General features: G+C 41.3%; 2 protein-coding genes across 2 annotated transcripts in view; both read right to left on the bottom strand.

Annotated features, from left to right (window-relative positions):
* LOC109920726 (AP-3 complex subunit sigma-2) overlaps positions 1–15,052 on the bottom strand; it is a 39,660-nt gene extending 24,608 nt beyond the window's left edge. Inside the window, exons 1-3 of the mRNA XM_020520784.2 lie at positions 14,906–15,052; positions 13,736–13,827; positions 10,347–10,458 (exon numbers count right to left, since the gene is read on the bottom strand). Of these exons, the coding sequence (XP_020376373.1) occupies positions 10,347–10,458; positions 13,736–13,827; positions 14,906–14,974 (273 nt within the window). The 5' untranslated portion in view covers positions 14,975–15,052. The remainder of the gene's footprint in view (positions 1–10,346; positions 10,459–13,735; positions 13,828–14,905) is intronic.
* Positions 1–23,703, bottom strand: part of LOC109938855 (aminopeptidase Ey-like) — a 269,455-nt gene that overhangs the window by 139,052 nt on the left and 106,700 nt on the right. The gene's annotated exons all lie outside the window — the stretch shown is intronic.

Raw genomic sequence — 23,703 nt, 5'->3', positions numbered from 1 at the left:
TGAGTGGGGGATATGCTGAGCCATGAGGTTACAGATTGTGCTGGAGTAAAATTCCACTGGTGATGGTCCACAACACCTCATGGATGCCCAGTCTTGAGTTGCTAGATCTGTGCGAACTCTGTCCCATTTAGCACCGTTATAGTGCCACACAACATGATGGAGGTTGTTCTCAATGTGAAGGCGGGACTTTGTCTCCACAAGGACTGTGCAATGGTCACTCTTACCAATACTGTCATGGATAGATGCAACTGCAGCTGACAGATTAGTAAGGATGAGGTCAAGTATGTTTTTCCCTCTTGTTGATTCCCTCACCACCTGCCGCAGACCCAGTCTAGCAGCTATGTCCTTTAGGACCCGACCAGCTGCTGAGTCACTCTTGGTGGTGGACACTGAAATCCCCCACCCAGAGCATATTTTGTGCCCTTGCCATCCCCTCAGTGCTTCCTCTAAGTGTTATACAACATGGAGGAATACTGATTCATCAGCTGAGGGAGGAAAGTATGTGGTAATCAGCAGGAGGTTTCCTTGCCCATGTTTAACTTGAAGCCATGAGACTTCATGGGGTCCAGAGTCAATGTTGAGGGCTCCTAGAACAACACTGTCCTGACTGTATACCACTGTGCCACCCGCTCTGTTGGGTCTGTCCTGCTGGTGAGACAGGACATATCCAGGGATGGTGATGGTGGTGTCTGGGACATTGTTTGTAAGGTACGATTCTGTGAACATGACTATGTCAGGCTGTTGCTTGACTAGTCTGTGAGATAGCTCTCACAATTTTGGCACTAACCCCCAGATGTTCATGAGGACTTTGCAGGGTCAATAGGGCTGTTTCTACCGTTGTCTTTTCTGGTGCCTGGGTGGATGCCAGGTGATCCGTCCAGTTTCATTTCTTTGAGTCTTTGTAGCGATTGGTACATCTGAGTGGCTTGCTAGGCCATTTCAGAGGGCAGTTGAGAGTCAACCACATTGCTGTGGGTCTGGAGTCACATGTAGGTCAGACCAGGTGAGGGTGGCAGATTTCCTCCCCTGAAGGGCATTAGTGAACCAGATGGGTTTTTCCAACAATCGGCAATGATTTCATGATCATTTCAATGATCGGTAGATTCTTCATTGCAGACTTTTTTTTTGAATTCCAATTCCACCATCTGCCATGATGGATTCGAACCGGGTCCCCAGAACATCAGCTGGGTTTCTGGATTAATAGTATAGTGATAATACCACTAGGCCATCACCTACCTCTCTTAGTAGAATGATAGCACAGACTTCTGGATTACTAGTTTAGTGCACTATCCTGATATAAGCTACACATAAAACTTAAGACAAAATGTCTTTTTTTCAGCAATGCAGATTGCTTTGAGAGATTATAAAAGTTGAATCACTCGACTTACACTAGTTCACAGTCTCCATAAGCAGCTGTGTCTCATCTAAAAGAATAATATAGACAGATGGGGAACCTCTCTCTAGGCAACTAGTTAGTTAAAAGTTTAACTTAAAATCATGGATAAAGCATAAAAGGGGCCTATTGTCCATTCGGGCTGGAGCACCTATGGATTCTTTGGTGAGGTTATCCAATTAATCCCAATGCCAGTAAGCCCACTAATTTCACCCTTCTAAGTATTTACCCAATTCCCTTTCAAAAGTTATGATTGAATCTGTTCCCACGGGCAGCTCACTCCAGGTTACCATTCTCTCTGCAGAAAACAAATCCCCCCAACTAGTCTCACTCTGCCCTGTTTGGTGTGTTTTGTGGTCTCCAAATGGTTTGTCAGAGAGAACAGTTTCACCTTAGTTAGTCTAACAAAACACTTTATGATTTAGATTACCTCTATCTCTTTCTTTGCTATAAGAAGAACAATCCCAGCTTTTCTGGTGTCTGAACACAAGTGAAGTCCCATGTCCCAGAAACTATTTTGCTAAATCCCCTCTGCATGCTCTCGAAGGCCTGGACATTCTTCCTAAAGCGTTGTGCCCAGAATTGAATTAATATACCAGTTAGGATCAAAACAATGATTTGTAATAGTTTTTTATAACTTCCTTGTTTTTCTACTCTATACCTCTAATTATAAAACCAAGAGTCCAACACAACACTTGTAATAACTTTCTCGCCTTGTCTTGCACCTTTCTAAGCCCTTTTTGGACAGACACGGTCTCTTCATTTCTGCACCTATTTTAAAATTATGTAATTCAATTTATATTCCTCTTACCAAAATCCATCACTTCACAATTCTCTATGAAGTAACATCTTCCGGGTAACTGACCATTTCATTAATCTGTCCATGCCCTTTCCTCATCAGTGTTTATCACATCATCTACAATCTGAAATTATGCCCTGCAAAATGCAGGTCAATAATACATATCAAAAACAGCAGTGCTCCTAACACTGGCTTCTGAGGGAATGCCACGAAAAGTATCCCTCCAGTCTGAGGAAAACAGTCAGTCATTCATTCATTCTTGCAACTTGTGGGTCTACGCTGCCATTATCCATTTCATCCCATGTCCTTTTACTATCATGTCTATTACGTATACGGGGAGGAGATGGATACAATAATGAATTCAATTTTTAAAAATCTAAAATTAAGAGTCTAAGGATGACCATCAATCCACTGCCAAGTGTTGGAAAACCCATCTGCTTCACTAATGTTCTTTAGGGAAGGAAACTGTCATCCTTACCAGGACTGGCCTACTTGTGGCTCCATGTGGTTGACTCTTAACAGCTCTCTGGGCAATTAGGAATGGACAATAAATGCTGGTGATGCCCTCATACCATGAATGAATAAAAAAGTTGGTACTTAGTAGAAGTCCATATGAACACCATCAACTGTATAAACTCACCAACCCTCTCTACTAATACCAAGAATGCAATGTAGCCAGTCAAATACAGTAACCCTTTAACAAATAGAGATCTGAAATGGTAACTGTTTCTCTCTCACATACTGCCAAACATGAATATTTTCAGTATTTTCTGTTTATACTGCCTTAACAAATATTTGCTGCCTATCATTTATTAGCTCTAAATTTTCCAAACAATGATTAATTCATCTCTGGCTTTGCTTTAATTAATTAACTAATTAATTTTCACAGTTTATCTTTAGCTCCCTTAATCCTATTCTCAGCTCTTCTCTGTTCTTTCTACATTTAATTTCGGTCTCTACCGAGTTATGGACTCAATATTTATCAAAAATCACCTTATCTAGTTTAAAAATTTAATCCTCCAGGGTCTTTGCCCTTCCTATCTCCCTCGTGAGAATATGTCTTGTCTGTTACACTCCCACAAATCATTTCCTCTTTGAAGTTCTCCCATTGCTCAATTAATGGCCTATCTGCCAATCCTCAATTCCAATGTATCTGGCCGTGGTCCATTTGCAGCTTATTTAAAAGCACTTTTCAAGTTTAAAGAGTTCATCTGGAGTGCAAGTAGGATCTAAATCTCATTAAATTTCCCCACAAAATGCACCCAAAATATTTTTTCCTGTTGTTATCTTTACTGGGACTGAGCACAATCCCATCTCCCTAGTTACAGTAGAATTCATAAATGACAAACTTCCTTAGCTCATATTAATTATTTTGACAGATCTACCGCAGCAAACTGTGTTCCTCCTTAGAGCACTCATAGTAGGAAAGTGATCACTGCATCACAGTTCAAATCAACTAAGACAAATCCAGGAACTTGTGGATGAAGTTGAGGGGATATTCGTTCATAGCGAGGATTTTGTATAGGTGCTCTTCCTCTTTCCTGCATAGTTCTGGAGTGTTGCAGTGAGTGGTTGGCCATTTAAAGTGTCCTAACACAGCTTTGTTTCAGGATTTGGTCAGTGTGAGTTGCTTTCTGTATACCGAGGTTTGGAACTCCCCATTAGTCATACGTTCAACCCTGACGTCCAGAAACGGAAGCTGATTGTTGTTTTCTTCTTCTGTCGTGAATGATGTTATTTAATGATGACAAATCCCTAATATCAGTACACTTGGACAATGAAGACCATCAGTTTAACTGGGCCAACGTAACCATAGTAGCCCAAGCCAAACATTGACATGCACGGGAATTCCTAGAGGCATGGTTCTCAACCCATAATGCAATCAACAAACATAAAATTGGACCCCATATGCAAACCCATACAGAACAGAACTGGAAATGACCCAATTCACCATAACAGACCAGACAATATAAATTCCAAGCGGAGTAGAACAACATTGCTTCATCAGAGGCCTCATTGATGATGTTACCTAGCATGTCTGAATGAAAACAAGCCAGCTCGGCAATCAAGACAACAACCTAAGATAAATCCTGCTTGACCATTGCTTGCTCAGTTATTTCCACTGCTACTGCTGGGAATCTTTCAAAAGGAATTGGGTACTGCGGAATGACACCGTTTTAATCTTCTTTTGAATTTACAGAATTGAAATCAGGGATTCAGGTCATCTGACAATGTCTTATATTCTTGAATTTTCTTTATGCTATATTTGCATCACTTTGTTAAGGTGCACTCCAACCTGCGGTATATTTTTAAGTCAAAATCCAATAAGATAAACTGACCGTCAGAAACTTACATTGCCACTGGAACGGAAGGCAACATTAGGTACAAGTATTGGTAAAGTTCGTTTGATGAACTATTTTTATTTCTCTATAGTTTGACTTAAAAACTAAAACTTTTAAATTGGGAAAGACAATTTTACTAAGCTGGGATCTGATTTAGCATAAATAGAACATCCACTTGAAGGGGAATCACTATCAAAGCAGTGAGGCACATTCAAGGAGGAGATAGAGAGAATATAGAATAAATAGGTTCCCATTTTTAAAAAAATGGAACTCTCAAATCTAAACACACCCTGGATATCAAAAAAACAACACAGTTTAGGATAAGACAAAATTAAAGAGAGCAGGTCAGATACCCAGGGGTCTGAGTCATGGAGTCATTTAACATGTAGAAGGTGGCCATTTGGCCCATCAGGTCCATGCCAGGTCTAATGAGAAAAGATTTTCTCATCTTCCTGATCCAAACCTGTCATAATCATGTACACCAAATTTCCGCACAAACTCCTATCCACTATGAAGAACAGCCTGATCTTCTCCAATGTACCCTTTCGGATCCTTCTAATTTCCCTTGAAGTCTTCAAACTGGGGCTAGTCAATATGTTAATGATTTCATTTGTCATCATCTGCCATCATTGAGCCATCCTTTATTTACAAACTTTGTGTCTTTCTGGACGGGGCTGGAATACTACAAAAAGCCTAGAAAAGTATAAACAGTGAGGGGAAATCTAAGGTTTTTGAGAAGATTTGTAGCTCGGGTTGTGGATGAGGTTGTAGACTTCCTCACCAAACCGGTGTGTTCAGTTGTAAATGTTTCGTCACCCTGCTAGGTAACATTGTCAGTGCACCTCTGGTGAAGTGTCGGTGTTCTGTCCCACTTGTTATTAACTAACAAACATAAAGGATCGCATACCCACGATCAATAAAACTAATGTAATATACAAAATACCATGCAAGGACTGTGAGAAATATTACATAGGCCAGACTGGAAGAAAACTGACAATAAGGATAGACAGACACTAACTAGCCATCAAGAGACATGACCAATTCTCACTGGTCTCAATACACACGGACAAAGAACACAAATTCGACTGGGACAACACATCCATAATAGTACGAGCCAAATAGAGACATGCCAGGGAATTCCTGGAGGCCTGGCATTCCAACCGGAACTCCATCAATAAACACATTGAGAATTGGACCCAATATACAAACCACTGATAAACAGAACCTGAAGTAATACCAACCACCCCAGCAAACCAAGGCATATTAATTAGAAGTGGGACAGAACACCAGCACTTCACCGGAGGCGCACTGACAATGTTACCTAGATGGTGACAAGACGTCTGCAATCAAAAACACCAGCTCAGTAAGCAAGTCCACAACCTCAGTAAGGGGAAGTCATTGTACAATGTAGGATGATATCACATGGACAGGTGAAGGAGACAGAAAAATAAATGAAATTCAATCTGAAAAAATGTCAGGTAATGAGGAGAGGAAGGCAAACAAGGCAAGGGCATAGACAATAAATGGCAAAATACTGAGGAGCGTAGAGAAACAGTCGGACCTTTCAGTGAAGTGAATGTTCACAGATTCTCAAGGCAGTAGGATAGTTAGAGATGGATAAGTACACTTAAGAGGGAAATTAGGAGGGCAGATAAGGGTACATTGCTTTGGTAGATAAGGTAAAGGAGAATCCAAAGATATTCTTAGAATATATTAAGGGCAAAAGAGCAACGAGGGAGAGAATTGAGGCCCTTTAAGATCGTTGAGGTTGTCTGTGTGTGGAATCAGAGGAGATGGGTGAGATCCTAAACAAAAATTTCTTGTCAGTATTTACCATGAAGAAAAACATGGAAGCTAGGGAACTCAGGGAAGTAAATAGTGATGTATTGAAAACAGTCCATATTACAGGAGGTGCAGGAAGTCTTAAAACGTATAAAGGTCGATAAATCCCCAGGGCCTGATCAGTGTATCCTAGGACACTGTAGAAAGCTAGCAAAGAAATTGCAGGGCATCTAGCAGAGATATTTGTATCACCAACAACCACAGACGAGGTGCCGGAAGATTGGAGAGTGGTTAATATTGGGCCATTATTTAAGAAAGGCTGCAAGAAAAAGCCTAAGAACTATAGACCGGTGAACCTGACATCAGTGGTGGTTAAGTTGCTGGAGAGGATTCCGAGAGACAGGATCTATGTGCATTTGGAAAGGCAAGGACTAATTAGGGATAGTCACCATGGCTTTGTGCACGGGAAATCGTGTCTGTCAAATCTGATTTGAGTTTTGTGAAGAATTGGCCAAGAAGATAGATGAAGGCAGTGTGGTAGATGTTGTATACATGGACTTTAGCAAGGCCTTTGACATGATACTGCATGGTAGACTGGTTAGTACGGTTAGATCACATTGGATCCAAATAGAGATAGCCAATTGGATACAAAATTGGCTCGATGGTAGGAGACAGAGGGTAGTAATAGAGGATAGTTTTTCAGACTGAAGGCCTGAGACCAGCGGTGCACCACAAGGATCAGTGCTGGGTCTACTGTTGTTCGTCATTTATATAAATGATTTGGATGAGAATATAAGAGGCACGGTTAGTAAGTACGCCGATGACACCAAAATTGATGATATAGTGGACAGTGAAGAAGATTATCCAAGAGTACAATGGGATCTTGATCAACTGGACTAGTGAGCCAAGGAATGGCAGCTAGAATTTAGTATAGATAAATGCAAGGTGCTGCATTTTTGTCCATGTTAGCTCTTGGCAATAGTAACTCACTTAGTCCCACAATCCTACTTTATCCATGCAGCGCAGCAATTGTTTTCCTTCAAATACTGAACCAATACACTTTTCAAAGCCACAAAAGAACGTGTCTCTATCAAACTCTCAGGCCATGCATTCCAGACTCCAAGACCTTCTTGCTTTTCCTCAAGATGCCATTGCTCCTTCTACTCATCAACATAATTCTGCACCCTCTAGCTTTCAATCCTTCCATTAATGGGAACAATTTCTCCCTATTTCCTCTGGTCAGGCTCATCTTGACTTTGAACACCTCAATCAAATCTTCTTTTAATTCTCTTTTCTGTTAGGTGAACAGCCAAAGCTTTTCCAATTGAACCTCAGAACTAGAGTTAACATTTAACAGAATGTGGTCAGGAATTCAGATTCGATAGGCTGTGATTATTTTATTTGGAATAGACCAGGCTAAGGGTGATTTAATCAAGGTGTTTAAAATTTTGTACAGGCCTGGATAGAGGGGGTGGAACAAATCTGTTTCTGTTAGTACAGAGATCAATAACCTAGGTGCTTTGACTTAAAGTCATTAGTATCTTACAGAGTAAAATTTCTTCCATACTGTCCAATTAAACAATCACAGGCCAGGCACATGCGTTAACTGGGAAGAATGCATTAATAATTGAGCCCCACTGTTCCATAAGCCATCACAAAATGAGTAAAATCCCAATGAGACCACCAAACTGACCAATATACCTGACTGACTGCTATTCAAGACAAAAAAAATTCCCACCAGGTTTTATCATAAACAGAGAATAATTAAGTACTGTAACACATTTAACTTGAACAAGTGACAGAGAAAAGCATGGCTTCCTAATCTACTCTGTACAACTTAAAACTATACCCCTTTAAAACTCCAACTATACAGACACACACACACACACAATTACAACAGTCATAATACAGATGCTTTGACACATATAATGGGTTTAAAATGACATATATGGGGAACAAAGCTCAGATTTCAAGGATGGGTTAAATTGTTTTTCACAACCCCTTTTGATTTCAGTAATGATAATAAGCTGTTGTGTGTAAAGTGATGGTTGTCCTTCACTTTGATAGTTGACCCTGCAGATTTACGTCTGATTGTGTTTGAAATCACTCTCAAGCTTTCTTGTGTTTTTTCTGTCTTTTCACTCACACCAGGAGGAGGAAGCTGTTTTCGGTTTTCTGGCTCCAAGGTCTCTGGATGCTTGTCACTTATCAAATTGCAGCAATCTGCAGCTCGACTGAACCAAGGGCTGTTTTCACGCAGTTTTTCCTTAACTCAAAACCTTTTGGTGCTGCTCAAAGAAGTGATTTCATTGCTTCAAAAGCAGAATTCTCTTGCACAGCCAAAAATGTGCATCACTTGTATTTTCCAAGATGGAAAACCCTCCCAATAATTCAGTGTACAAATTCCCTCTCAGTTTATAATCTTAATGGGAAAATATATCGTTCCTTACAACAGCAAGGGGTTAAATAGGAAGACTCTCCCTCTACACCGTTAGAGCCATCTTTAATTTTTTGTTAATCTTATTCTTTTATCCATTTTGATTTAGAGCTGTGAATTGGGAACTGAGGGAAAAAATACTTTTGGGCTGTGGGTGACAGCTTGTCAAAATAAAAACAGACAAAACAAGCTTTTGTCTACTCGAAAAGCCAGGCCTGGGAGTTATTTGCAGGTTGGTTCCTGACCAAAAGGTTTTGCACCATCACTGGAGAAGAGTGGTGTGTTTAAACAGATAACAGAAGTAGGCTATTAACAAGGTCAGTGCCTGGGAATTAGTTCCAGCAAGTCTGGAACAGACCTATGCTCGAGCAGATAGTTGTTGTTGAATGGAACTGGGACCTCCTGCTGAAGAGTGATCAGAGTTTGAATTGGGTTTTGGACAGAGTTTTCAGTGAAAAGGAATCTGGCCATTGATGCTACAGTATGAAGATTTGAAAGTTCCCTGCGTAACCACCCTTATCATCTTTTGCAAGTTCAGAGAATAGAAAACTCAGTTATACCTACTAACGCCTTTCTTTACCTGGATGAACTGACAAGGTGTCTCTGATTGTCATCCTCAGTAAATCATTCTATGCATGTCAAACAATAGCCTGTGAAAATCACTTAAGCAATCTTGCCAGTTTTGTTATTTTCTTTTTATTTATCTCTTAACTATATTTGTCTTTTCTGTAAATGTAAAAATAATGTTTTGGGGTTTACTGCAAAGAACAATTAGATTACTTTGTTGTTTAATTTTACTCTGCTAAAGATACTGTATTGTTAATAAATTGCTAAGTCTTCAGTTTAAGATATAAAAACTGGTGCCTGGAATTGATTATTCAGACTCTGGGATTGGTTATTCAAAATGTCTGGTTAGGAACCACGGGAGTCAATTTTGAGGGTCTTTGAAGGCTTTAATGTTAATGTGTTGCAATAGAGATAGGAAGACAGATTGGCTTCAGCTGTCTGTCTCTGTGTTTTAGCAATACTGTCCCCATCAAACTCCCCAGGACAGTAACAGCATCAGGTTAGATTCAGAGTAACACTCCCCCTGCACCCTTCCCATCAAACATTTCCAGGACAGGTATAATACAGGATAGATACAGAGTCAAGCTTCCTCTACTCTTTTAAACGGAAACTAAAGTTCCCATTTTCTTTTAAACTGAAATTACAGTTCCCTCCACACTGTCCCCATAATAAACTCCCAGGGTAGGTACAACATGGAAGTTAGATATAGAGTCAAACTTCATCTACACCATCCCCATCAAAGACTCCCATTGCCTTGGGTTAAATACAGAAGTCAACGCAAAAGACTTTGCAATAACATCAATAAAATACACATGAATCTTTAAAACTTGACTATCTCATGATTAGAAAGGGCATCTGCAGCATCTTTGAGTCGGCATGGACAAGATGGGTCGAATGGCTCCCTTCTGTGCTGTATAATTTCTGTGGTTCCTATGAAAGCATTTATCTGGCTCTCCTGCTGAGATTGTCTGTCGACCCTACAAGACTAATGGAGTTATACTGGGAGAATGGCATCATCTCACAAACCTGTATCAAATCCAGAATTCCCAATTCACTCTCAGACGAGTCAACACAAAACAGGAAGTAGAGAGTAGCATAGTGTCGATATATCAACTTGTAGTCAGACCCACCAATCAAACTGGAACAAATCAAAAACATTATGAACAGTTAAAAAGTAGCATTTAGATTCTTGAGTTGACCAATAACAGTGCGAACAGGGACAACCAGTAGCATCTCACGCAATTGGGTTCAGTGTTTTCGGGAATCAGATTGGATTTTTTCTACAAGTTTGTTCCCAAATTGGCTGTTGGGTTTCCACATGAAAGACATTTGGGAGATTGAGATTTATGCATTAAACTAATTACAAAGCAAGCTACACCACAGACCCAGAGTTTATAGGCACAGTGATCAAAAGACCATACAATTGGTGTGAGTGGAGTGTCAGATGATAAGTCTCTGCAGGTGACCAGGAGTGTTGGACGGTGAGTAAAGTGTCAACAGCTAAATAACCAGCGAAGGGGTGACCTATAATCTAATTAAGTGAGGCAGAGAGATAATTACAAAAAATTAAAACTCAGGTGGTGCTGGAATCGCAGGTCAAATTCAAAACTGTATAAACTAATTAAGGTAGAGAAGTCATAACAATTTATTAAGATGATTCTGTCAAAACAGGACAGAAAGGAACATTTTACAGATGCAGAAGTGTGGTGGGTTCACTTGTAGTGCGACATAAACACAAGATCACTGTTGAGGCTATCTTCATGGGTACGGGACTTGGCTATCAGTTTCTCCTCGGTGATTCTGCGTTGTTGTGTATCTCAAAGGCTGCCTTGGAGGATGCTTATCCAAAGATCAGAGGCTGAATGTCCTTGACCACTGAAGTGTTCCCTGACTGGGAGGGAATATTCCTGTCTGGCAATTGTTGTACAGTGTCCATTCATCTGTTGTCATAGCATCTGCTTCGTTTCACCAACATACCATGCCTCCGGGCATCCTTGGACTCTCATTCTTAGACACACACATGTCCATCAGGGACAGACACCTCAGTACCTCCTCTACCGCAAACGCATGGACAACCTCACGATGCTGTACTTCTCTAGTTTCCACCCTAAACGTATTTTAAAAAACCATCCCCAAGTACAAGCCCTGTGCATACAGAGGGTCAGCTCAAATGAGGAGGAATGCGACAGGCTCCTGGAGGTTTTGAAGGACGCCCTCATTAGAACAGAATATGATGCTCAACCCTACAATTGCGGGTTCCAACGTGCCACAGCGAAAAACCACAACAACCTCCTCAGAAGGCAGACACAGGATATGACCGAGAGTACCCTTCTTTGTCCAGTGCTTCCCTGAAGCAGAGAAACTACATTGTGTTCTTCACAGTGTTCAACATGTCATCGATGATGATGAGCATCTCGCCAAGATCTTCCCTACACCTCCACTTCTCACCTTCAAACAACCCCCAAACCTTAAACAGACCACTGTTCACAGCAAACTACCCAGCCTTCAAGACAACATCGAGCACAACACCACGCAACCCTGCCACGCCAACCTCTGCCAGACATGTCAGATCATCGACATGGACACTACCATCACAAATGGGAACACCACCCACCATGTACACAAAAAAACTCACGTGACTTAGCCAATATTGTCTATCTCATATGCCACAGAGACCTGTCACCTGCAGAGACTTACCATCGGACAACTCTACTCACACCAGTCGTATGATCTTTTGATCTCTCCGCCCTTGATCACTCTGCCTATAAACTCTGGGTCTGTGTGCTCTGCTCTCTCACTGCACCTGATGAAGGTGCTGCACTCCAAAAACTTGTGTGATTTCAAAAAAACCTATAACCTGGTGTCGTGTGACTTCTGACTTTGTCCACCCCAGTTCAACACCAGCACCTCTACATCTTGAATTCTCATCTGAGGGCAATTCAGAGTCAACCACGTCACTGAGTCTTGAGGCATATGTAGGCCAGACTAGGTAAGGATGGCAGATTTGCTTTCCTATAGGACATTAGTGAACCAGAAAGGTTTTTACAATAAACATGATTAATATCGTCACCATTACCAAAACTAGCTTTGTATCGCAGATTCATTCATTGAATTAAAATTCCATCAACTGACATGGATGGCACAGTGGCTAGTACCGTTGCCTCACAGCGCCAGGGACCTGGGTTCGATTCCACCCTCGGGTGACTGTCCATGTGGAATTCGTACTTTCTCGCCGTGTCTGAAGAAAACTGCGTTCTATGAACTGTACCACCAGAGAAGTAGAGAAGGTTTTAAACAAGTCAGTGAGGAGTTGGAGTGGCATGGTGACTCAGTGGTTAGCACTCACAACACCAAATATCTGGGTTTAATTCCAGCCTCAGGTGACTGTCTGTGTGGAGTTTACACATTCTCCTCTGTGTGGGTTTCCTCCAGGTGCTCCGGTTTCCTCCTGCAGTTCAAAGATGCTAAATTGCCCCATAGTGTCCCAAAGATATGTGAGCTAGGTGCATTAGCCAAGGGAAATGTGGGGTAATGGGGATTGGGACGGGTCTGGGTGGGATGCTTTTTGGACAGTTGTTACAGGCTTGATGGACCAAATGGCCACTATCTGCATTGTAAGGATTCTCTGATGTGGTGAGATTTGAATCTTTCCCCACAGCATTAGCCCAAGTCCCTGGTTCACCCATCCAAATCACCAATGGACCTGCAGCAAGCTTCCTCTACGTATCTGCTTTGTACACGTACGAATTGTATAGTTCATGCTGCCTCTCTACATTCTTCCTTGCAATTGCATCACTTCACAAAACTGCATTAAATTTAATCCACTGTATCATTATGTCAATATGAGTTCTATTGCTAACCTTTTGATCTTATTTCAGGATTACAAGAGGGCAGGTTTTAGGGTAATAACTGAATATGGAAATGTTGTAGACTGCAGGATCATAACACAATTTACTAGCGAGTCATCAAGACTCACTCCAGATATGAGTCGATAATTTTACTGTATAAAAGTAAAAGTGAATTCAGCACTGTCTGGGAGCTGAATTAACATAGTCTGTTCAAAACTTATATGATTGTTAATTAAATTATTCACATTAGTTCAGCTTCATTATATTCTCAGTTAGGAAAACCAACACAACATGAAAGTGAACCATTTATTCCTACTCATTTATTAATCAATCCTCAATGCAAGCTCATTAAAGAGCCCCAATCTCATAAACTCTACTCCTTTTGTGACTTCCTGAAAACCTGAATAAACCAAATCCACTGCTGCTTTTTCACCCACCATGTTTGCCACACCCCCAAACATTTCTAAGACACTGTGAGTGGCACCCCACCTATACAGGAGCCAAGCTGTAACAATCTGTCCAGACCAACCTCCACTTGAGAATTTCATCGACAATCCACCCACTCACCTGCCACCTTCCAAAAAGTTGCAAACGTTTTCATCTCGCCTGGAGACTAGATGGAACGTCTCTCGGATGATCTGCTGTTGCATGTCCTCTGACTGAAGTTTCAAAACAAACATACATAAGTTTTTGAGAAATACTGAAGCCGCTGCTGTGGTGCTCAAAGAAACAATCAGAGCACCAATCAACATTACAACTGAACAGCGAGTGTGTAGTCTTCAGTCAAGAAACAGAAAGACAGAAGCACATGCAGATCTACTAGAAATAAACAGGATATACAGTATGCAGTCTTTCAGAACAATATCTGTATTACAAGGGATAGAATTACATCAATGACTGCGCATTGGTTCTCAAATTATTTCATTACGAATCTCAGATACAGAGTGCCAAAATTGCACCAACAGCACTCTTCTTTATTCTTGAGCTGGGGGATAATGTATACTAAATAAAGGAAAATCTTAAACACATTATAAACACTAAAGAGCAAATATAAAGGCAGATTTTGCAAGTAAGATTTTCCACAGAATGGGGTAGAAATGAAAGTCTCCAGCTTAGTACTTCCAATTATTAAATGTAATCATACGATCTAAGGACAGCAATTGGGATCTAAGGTAACAGACAGAAAAAGAAAAGACTTATACACTGAAACTGCTTAAGGAATGGCAACATCATGTTTTACCAAGTTGAGTTTTATAAATAACAAAATTGAAAGGATCAATAAGGTCGTTTAAAATGTTTTCTAAAGTACAGCCAAATTGACTTCAAAAAAATTGAAATGTAAGGGGTAAGGTCAGGAACTAGGACATGGTGGTGACAGGTTAAGTTTTATTGTAGAGGAATTGCACTGTGGGGTCCCCCAGGGTTCAGTGTTGGGACCCCTGCACTTCCCCATTCATATTAATGCCTGTAATCTGGCCACAGAGACATTATGAAAAGTTTTGAGAAAGGTTATCAAGACTGAGGAAAGCGGCGGGCTAGATGATTTTATAAAGCGGGGCTTGTAAGGAGCTGTGTTTTGGAAAAGACTCTCTCTGGGCCATAGCGGAGGGTAAAGGCCAGAGGCTAAAGCGGGACAGTTGGAAAATTTACAAACAGGGAATTTTACACAAAACCGCTTTTAAGTGAAATATTCGCCCAAGAGGCGGGGGAAGCCAGCTCCCGGGCTCGGGTACTCACGAAGCGCTCAAAGAAGCGGGTGAGCCGCGGCTTCCCGTGATTATTAAAGATCAGGATCGCCTTAATCATCCTGCCATTTACTAGTGCAACACCACTTCCGGTCCCCCCACCGCCGCCGCCTGGCGCGACATCACTTCCGGTCCCCCGAAACCCAACCCGCCGCCTGGCGCGACGTCACTTCTGGTCCCCCCAAACCCACCCCCGCCGCTGCCCGGTGCAACACCACTTCGTTACTGCTACCGAGCATTCAGTGTGGAGTTGGAGGAGCACAGCAGTTCAGGCAGCATCAGAGGAACGGGTCGGGACCCTTCTTCAGAAATAGGCTGAAAAAATTTCTGAAGAAGGATCCCGAACCAAAACGTCAGTTTTCCTACCCCTCTGATGCTGCCTGGCCTGCTGTGCTCCTCCAACTCCACACTATGTTATCTCTGACTCCAGCATCTGCAGTTCTTACCATCTCTACTCATGAGCATTGTTAGTGGAGCGAGTGGACATGGTGCCAATCAAGCGGGCTGCTTTGTCCTAGATGGTGTTGAGCTTCTTGAGTGTTGTTGGAGCTGCCCCCATCCAGGCAAGTGGGGAGTATTCCCTCACACTCCTGACTTGTGCCTTGTGGCTGGCGGACAGGCTTTGTGGGGGTTCTTTTATTCATTCACAGGATCAGGGCATCACTGGCTAGGCAGCATTTATTGCCCATTCCTAAATGCCCAGAGAGCAGTTAAGAGTCAACCACATTGCTCTGGGTCTGGAGTCACATGTAGGTCAGACCAGGTAAGGATGGCAGTTTCTTTCCCTAAAGGACATTAGTGAACCAGATGGGTTTTTTCCCCAACAATCAACAATGTGTTTACAGTCATCATTAGACTCTTACTCCCAGATATTTATTGAATTGAAATTCCACCATCTGCCGTGGCAGGATTTGAACCCGGGTCCTCAGAACATTATCTGGGTCCCTGGATTAACAGTCCAGTGATAATACCTCCCCATGGTTACCACAATCATCTGCACCTCTGACTTGCTTTTGTAGCCACTAACACAAACAGAAGTTGCTGGAAAAGCTCAGCAGGTCTGGCAACATCTATGAAGAAAAACATCAGAGTTTTGGGTCCAGTGACCCTTCCTCAGGACCCAAAACGTTAACTTTAATTTTTTCTTCACAGATGCTGCCAGACCTACTGAACTTTACCAGCAACTTCTGTTTGTGTTCTTGACTTACAGCATCCGCAGTTCTTTCGGTTTTTTGTAGCCACTGTTGATATGACTAGCTCAGTTCAGTTTCTGGTCAGTGGCAACCCCCAGGATGTTGACAGTGGTGGATTCTTACAGGCCGTATAAACTGCTCACCCACAAGTGACCCCTTCAACTTTCTATCTCTTATCTCTATCCAAAAAAAAAATCAATGCTGGGTCCACTGCATTTTGTCATTTGTATAGATGAATATGTGAATATAGGAGGAATGGTCGGTAAGTTTGCATAACACCAAAATTGGTGGACAAGATCAAAAATCACTCAACACCCAGTTGTAGTCGAACAGGTTTATTTGAAGACACAAACTTTCAGAGTCTCATTCCTTCTTCAGGTGTCAGTGAGAGAGGTAGCATCGGACACAATTTATAAGCAAAAGATCAAAGGTCATAGAAATGATGCAGTGTTGAACAATCCTAACATGGCTGTTAAATCTTTAATCAGTTAGAAAGGATTAATATGCAAATTCCCGAATTTCTTTCACTAAGCTAAAGGTTTTATCAGTTCCCTCAGTATACTGCACTTCTCTAGCTTCCACCCTAAACATAATAAAACAGCCATCCCCAATGGACAAGCCATACGCATACACAAGATGTATTCAGATGAGGAGGAACATGATGGACACCTGAAGATGCTGAAGGACGCCCTCATAAGAACAGGATACAATGTTCAACTCATCAATTGCTGTGCCAACATGCTACAGCAAAAAACCGTAATGATATCCTAAGACAGAATTGGGATATGTCTGATAGGGTACCCTTCATCGTCCAGTACTTTCCTGGAGCAGAGAAACTATGCCACAGCTTTCAACACATTATCGATGAGCACCTCGCCATGACCTTCCCCATGCCTCCACTTCTTGCCTTCAAACAACCATCAAACCTTAAACAGACCATTGCTTGCAGCAAACTACCCAGCCTTCAGGACAACATCGAGCACAACACTATACAACCTTGTCATGGCAACCTCTGCAAGACATGTCTGATTATCAACATGGACACTACCATCACACATGGGAACACCACCCACCACGTACACAGCAGGTACTCATGATTCGGCCAACGTTGTCTATCTCATACACTGCAGACAAGGATGCCCTGAGGCATGGTATCTTGGTGAGACCATGCAGACACTACAACAACGGATGAATGGACACCGCACAACAATCGCCAGACAGGGATGTTCCCTCCCAGTGGGGAAACACTTCAGTGGCCAAGGACATTCAGCTTCGGATCTTCGGGTAAACGTCCTCCAAGGTGGACTTCAGGATACACAACAACACAGAGTCGCCCAGCAGAGGCTGATAGCCAAGTTCGGTACCCATGAGGACAGCCTCAACCAGGATCTTGGTTTCATGTCACACTACAGGTTACCCTCCACACTCACTCTCTGTCGCATGCACACTCCCCCTCTCTCCCTCTCTCTCTCTTACACACAAACACATATAAATCTATGGGGTGAATTTGCATTTGCAGATTTGTAATGGTAGATATATTCTATTTTGTTCAAAATGCACACAATGTGGCATTTTATAAATTCCTACTTTGGAAATAAAACCACTCTGACTTCAAGTTGATACACAGCCAGGTTCTAAATTTGGCCTCACACCTAAAATGCATTGTCTGACCTGGGATGTCACCTCTGGTATACTGAGGGAACTGAAAACCTTTAGTTATCTCGGGGCAGTGACTTGAAAGAAATTCTGGGATTTGCATATTAATCCTTTCTAACTGATTAAAGATTTAACAGCCATCTTAGCTTTGTTCAACACTGCGTCAGTTCTATGACCCTTTGATCTTTTGCTTATAAATTCTGTGTCTGATGCTACCTCTCTCACTGACACCTGAAGGAGGAGTGAGACTGTGAAAGCTTGTGTCTTCAAATAAACATCTTGGACTTTCACCTAGCATCGTGTGATTTTTGACCTTGTCCACCCTAGTCCAACACCAGCACCTCCACATCAAAATTAGAGGTGTAGTAGACAGTGAAAAAGGTTATCTCAGAGTACAATGGGACCTTTATCAGATGGATCAAAGAGTGGCAGATGGAGTTTAATTTAGATAAATGTGAGGTTCTGCATTTTTGAAAGGCAAATCAGGGCAGGACTTATACACTTAATGATAAGGCCCAGGGGAGTGCTGCTAAACAAAGAGACCTTGGGATGCAGGTTCATCCTTGAAGGTAGAGTCGCACATAGATAGTATAGTGAAGAAGGTACACATTTGGTACACTTGCCCTTTTGGTCAGTGCACTGAGTATAGGAGTTGGGATGTCATGCTGCGACTGTATAGGACATCGGTGAGTGCACTTTTGGAATCCTGCGTGCAATTCTGCTCTCTATGCTATGGAGAGATGTTGTTAAACCTGAGAGGATGCAGAAAAAAGGGCATAGATTTAAAGTGAGAGGGGAAAGAGACCTAAGGGGCAACTTTGTCATGCAGAGGGTCATGCTTATATCATAGAATCCCTACAGTGTGGAAGCAGGCCAGTTGGCACATCAAGTTCACACCAACCCTCCAAAGAGCATCCCACCCAGATCCACCCCCAACCCTATTCCTGCATTTCCTACTCTAGACATTATATGCAATTTAGCATGGCCAATCCACCTAACCTGCACATCTTTAGACTATGGGAGGAAACCAGAGCACCCAGACGGAACCCCCGCAGACACGGAGAGAATCTGCAAACTCCACACAGACAGTCACCTGAGGCTGGAAGCAAACCCAGGTCCCTGGTGCTGTGAGGCAGTAGTGCTAACCACTGTGCCACCTTGCTGCCATGGAATAAACTTCCAGTCAAAGTGGTTGAAGTTAGTACAATTACAACATTTAAAAGGCATCTGGATGGGTACATGAATAGGAAGGGTTGAGAGGGATATGGGCCCAATGCTGGCAAATGGGACTAGATTTACGTAGGATATGTGGTCAGCATGGACAAGTTGGACCAAAGGGTCCGTTTCTGTGCTGTACAACTCTATGGCTCTAACTGGTTCTACAACTTGCCATTTTGAGCTAAGGTCATCTCTCATTCCCAGTGTCGGTGATATCCCTAATTAACAAAGCTATCTCATCACTAGCTTAGAAATGTTTAATACCCTCCAATGTTCACTTTCCAGCATTAGTCAACCTCCAGTCATATCTGCATGCTAACTATCAGGTCATACATATTTGTTCCTGTGCTAATAATTCATTGTTAAAAATGCTGCATGCATTCACTTACAGAATATTAAAGTTTGTATGTTTACCCATTTTGGAATGATGGCCTTATCTGCTGGTGCACTCCTATCTTTGTAGGCTCTTTTCCTTCAGGTCTTACACTGGTGCATGTAAGCCAAATCATGACCCTGCACTATTTCCACATCGTTTCCCCTACCATGTGGAAAGAGGGCATCCGGCCCATCAAGTTTGCAACAATCCTCCGAAGAGCATTCCACCCAGTCCCAGTCCCCACCTTATCCCCATAAGCCCATATTTACCATGGCTAATCCACCTAACCTGCACATCCCCAGCCACTACAGGGAAATTTAGTATGGCCAATCCACCTAACATGTACATCTTTGAACTTTGGGAGGAAACCTGACCACCCAGAGGAAATCCATGCAGACACAGGGAGAATGTGCAAACTCCACACAGACAGTCACCTGAGGCTGGAATCAAACCCAGGGCTCTGTGAGGCAGCAGTGCTAACCACTGAGGCACCATGCCACCCCAACTCCTCACTAACTTGTTTAAAGCCCTCTCTACTTCTCTGGTGGTATAAGTCATGGAACACTGTTTTCTTCAACCTCCCTGGAATGTTTGCTTTGACAATTAAGGGACCAGGAGGTACAGGGAGATCATTTTCAGTCACATGAATGGTGGCTATTCCGTCAAACTTGATTTTTCACAGGTTTTACCTCAATGCAGTGCACCTGGCTACCAGAAGGACACATTTTGTTCAATGACTTTCTAACGGAATCCAGAAAATGCAGAGGCAGTGCTGATGGAATATTGTCAAGTAAGCCATATGCCTACTGGGTAACTAATCAAAGACCAGTCATTGTTCTACTCTAACACCCAGCCTCAGTACATCAGTGTTCGCCACTTTTACCAGCACAGCATCTCCAGCATTACCAGGAATTGCATGTATTCACAGGCAGTAGCATCATATGTAATTCATCATCCATCCTGTTGAAGTGGAGTTATCTCTGGCTGACCTATGTGAACCAGTTACTTGGAATCGGGTAATATGAGGAGCAGCAAGCTTCCTAAGCAAAGAATGATCATTACAAAACATATAGTTCCTATTCAAACCTCCCAGTGCAGATTCGCTGCCACAAATCTCTTTAACAAACCTGATCTAAGGTAGTAAAGTTTGACATTGCAAAGAGAAACTATTTCAAGAATGGGGCAACATGTAGAGACCAATTATCATTAAGATCTTCTAAGGTATTGTCTTAAGCAATATTACATGTATACTGAAATTTCACAGTAATATGCAGTGCATCAAGTGGGATCCAACTTGCTGTAACCATCACAGAAAAACCTCTTCCATTACTTGCAACTCCCACAAAGCACCAAAAGACACACAGATTCCAGGTCAATTTTCTGAAGTATCACTGGAAGTGCAGCAGCAACACAGATTCAGGAATTTTCAAAAACAGTACTCAATATCTCTCATTTAAGAAACAAATTGTGAAGTTTAACTAAATCAAACATTAAAAGACTAAAAGTTGAAAAATATTCTTTACTAACCAATGAGCTTTAGTAGCAACAGAACACAAAAATACACATAAAAACAAGAGACCTTTTCAGCAACTTGTACGTTGGTCATTTGAAATCATTCTTTAAAGATAATTACTTTGAACTATGATGCAATAGTGTCAGGCAATCACCTCAATTTTCCAGCTCAGTTTGTTCGATAACAGATGGAAAATTCTTCATTGTCCATCAGAAAATGAGTCAAGGCATCAGCTAATACAGTTACACAACATAACTCTAGCATAAAATTGATATGTTTCATTTGGAAAGCTGATGTGGAAAATTTACATTGATACATATAGTAGCAGAGGACTGATTAAAAATTGTTGAAAGCTTTTGATATCAATCCTTTCATTCCTGACATGGTCAGATTTAAGCTTTATAGAAATCCATTTGTAACTAGTGTAAACTTTATCCACAGAATTTCTGTTGCCTTTTAAAGTACAAATTCAGAGAATTATCGAACGGTAACAGTGCTTCCTATTGTGTCCAAGCTGCAAGAGTAGTTTCCATTTCATCATAGATGATAGAATCCCTACAATGTGGAAACAGGTCATTCGGCCCAACAAGTCCACACCACCCCTCCAAAGAGCATCCTACCCAGACCCATTCCCCTACCCTTTCCCTGTAACCCGACAGTTCCCATGTCTAATCTATCTAATTTATACAACCATGGACACTGCGGGCAATTTCCCATGGTCAATCCACCTAATCTGCACATTTTGGACTGTGGGAGGAAACCGGAGCACCCGGAGAAAACCCATGCAGACATGGGGACAATGTACAAACTCCATACAAACAGTTTCTCTGTAGTGTTGCAAAGTTAGGTAGAGAGCTTGTGAATAGGAAATCAGAATGTTTGAATTTGTTTGTAAAATGGTAAGGGGGGGTGAAGTACATGGTCCCTTTGAAAGTTGATGTGCTTTTCTAGGTATGTAAATTTTTAAAAATGCCTGCAAGCAGCAGCAGGGGCACAAAGAGTTCTCGAAATTGAAACATTTGTATCAAAAGGTTGTGTGTTTGGCAACCTACAGTAGTTTTGATTTGTTTTGTTAACCAGTTTGAATGTCAGCGAAACAATTTAAACAGCAGAAAAGGCACAGAATTTTCTGGAAGACGCATGCTGGCTGTAATTTCAAGAGACTAAGTTTTAATTAATTTATTTCTTTTTATTGATTTGGCTTATAAAATCGGGACTTGTACTTATTGGAAATTAGAGAGTGAAAAACAATTACGTTTAAAAATCTGATAGTTTTGACAACCTAGGACCAATCCTTTTGTAAGAAATTGATAGGTCATCAAGTGTATAAAAGAAGTTATTTGAAAATCCAGTTAATAATGAGCTGCCTCTGTTAAGAGAATAGATCTCAACAGCCATTAGTTCTAAAGAGAGAAAATGACTTGCTCTCACAGAAATCTCTAAGCTGCCAGTGTAAGCACCATCGAGATAAAGGCACTACTTAGCTCATATTCCTGACAAGAATTTGATGGAGAAAGACATTACTGTTTGCAAAACAGCAGAGAAGGCACAGAATTTTCTGAAAGATGCATACTGGCTGTAATTTCAAGAGACTAAGTTTTAATTAATTTATTTATTTTTATTAATTTTGTTTATATAAGTGGGACTTGTATTTATAGGAACAGCATACCATTAGAATTTTTTTCTGTTTGGAAATAGTTAGTAGTAGGAGGGGAATTGTTTGATTTGTTAGTAGGTCTGTTAATTTGTTCACTGTTAGAGTTAGATAAATAAATTGTTACTATAAGGTGAGTATAAGGGCTTTATTTCATTTGACTTCTCCTTTATAACAGATTTGGAGGTGAAAGGCAGGTTATATTACTTTTCCACTTCTGAAACCAACCTCCCCTCCGTAACAGATTAGGGGGGCAGGAGTCCGGAATCTGTCTGGTTCGTGTACAGGATCTGAACAGATTTTAACAGATTCAGGGTATGAAAATTCTCAGCAGATTTAAACAGACTTGGGGAATAATGTCCTAGATCTTTCAATAAAACTTAAGTGAGAAGTGAAAAATCTGTTTAATTTCAGTTACTTGGTTAATTTCAGTTGGTTAAATCAAAAGTGGGGGAAATGGCTCTTAACGTTGCTAAACAGGTTCTGGGGTTTGAGGATACTTCCCAAATTTGCCAAGAAATTTTAGCAAGACAGAGGAAAGATATACTTTTAGGCTTAGCAAACAGGTTAGATTTGGGTTTAAATAGGGCCAAGAGGAAAACTGAAATTGTAAAGGAGTTAGTCAAGCAATTAGATATACCAGAGAAACAGGCAAGTGCAAGGGAGTTAGAAACAAAATAAATTGAAAATTAGACAATTGGAGTTAGAAGAGAAAGAAAAGGAAAGAATGTTTAATTTGGAAAAGATGAAGCAGCTTGAATAAGAAAAAGAAAATGAGAGATTTTGAATTACGGTTAAAAGCAGAAGAGAAAGTAAAGGAAAAAACATTCAAGTTGGAAAAGATAAGTTGGAACTTGAAGCAAAATTACTTCAAATGGCAGAAGTAAAACTACAAGGTAGAAGTGAGGATGGGCATCGTAGCCAACAGCCTGGTAGGGATATATACAAATATGTCCAAACTTTACAAAAATTCAATGAAAAAGATGTGGAAACGTTTTTCATTTCCTTTGAGAAATTGGCTAAACAGATGAACTGGCCAGAGACTGTGTGGGTAATGTTAATTCAGATCAAGTTGGTAGGCAGGGCTAGTGAGGTGTTTGCAGAGCTGACAGAGGAGGTGTCAGGGGAATATGAAGGATCTGTTTTGGGGCCACTGCTGTTTGTCATTTTTATAAATGAC

The sequence above is a fragment of the Rhincodon typus genome, chromosome 33 (genome assembly GCF_021869965.1).
Source record: "Rhincodon typus isolate 14 chromosome 33, sRhiTyp1.1, whole genome shotgun sequence".
In the NCBI taxonomy this organism is placed as follows: Eukaryota; Metazoa; Chordata; class Chondrichthyes; order Orectolobiformes; family Rhincodontidae; genus Rhincodon; species Rhincodon typus.
The sequence above is the reverse complement of the archived record's forward strand: the minus strand, read 5'-3'. Positions and strand labels throughout refer to the sequence as shown.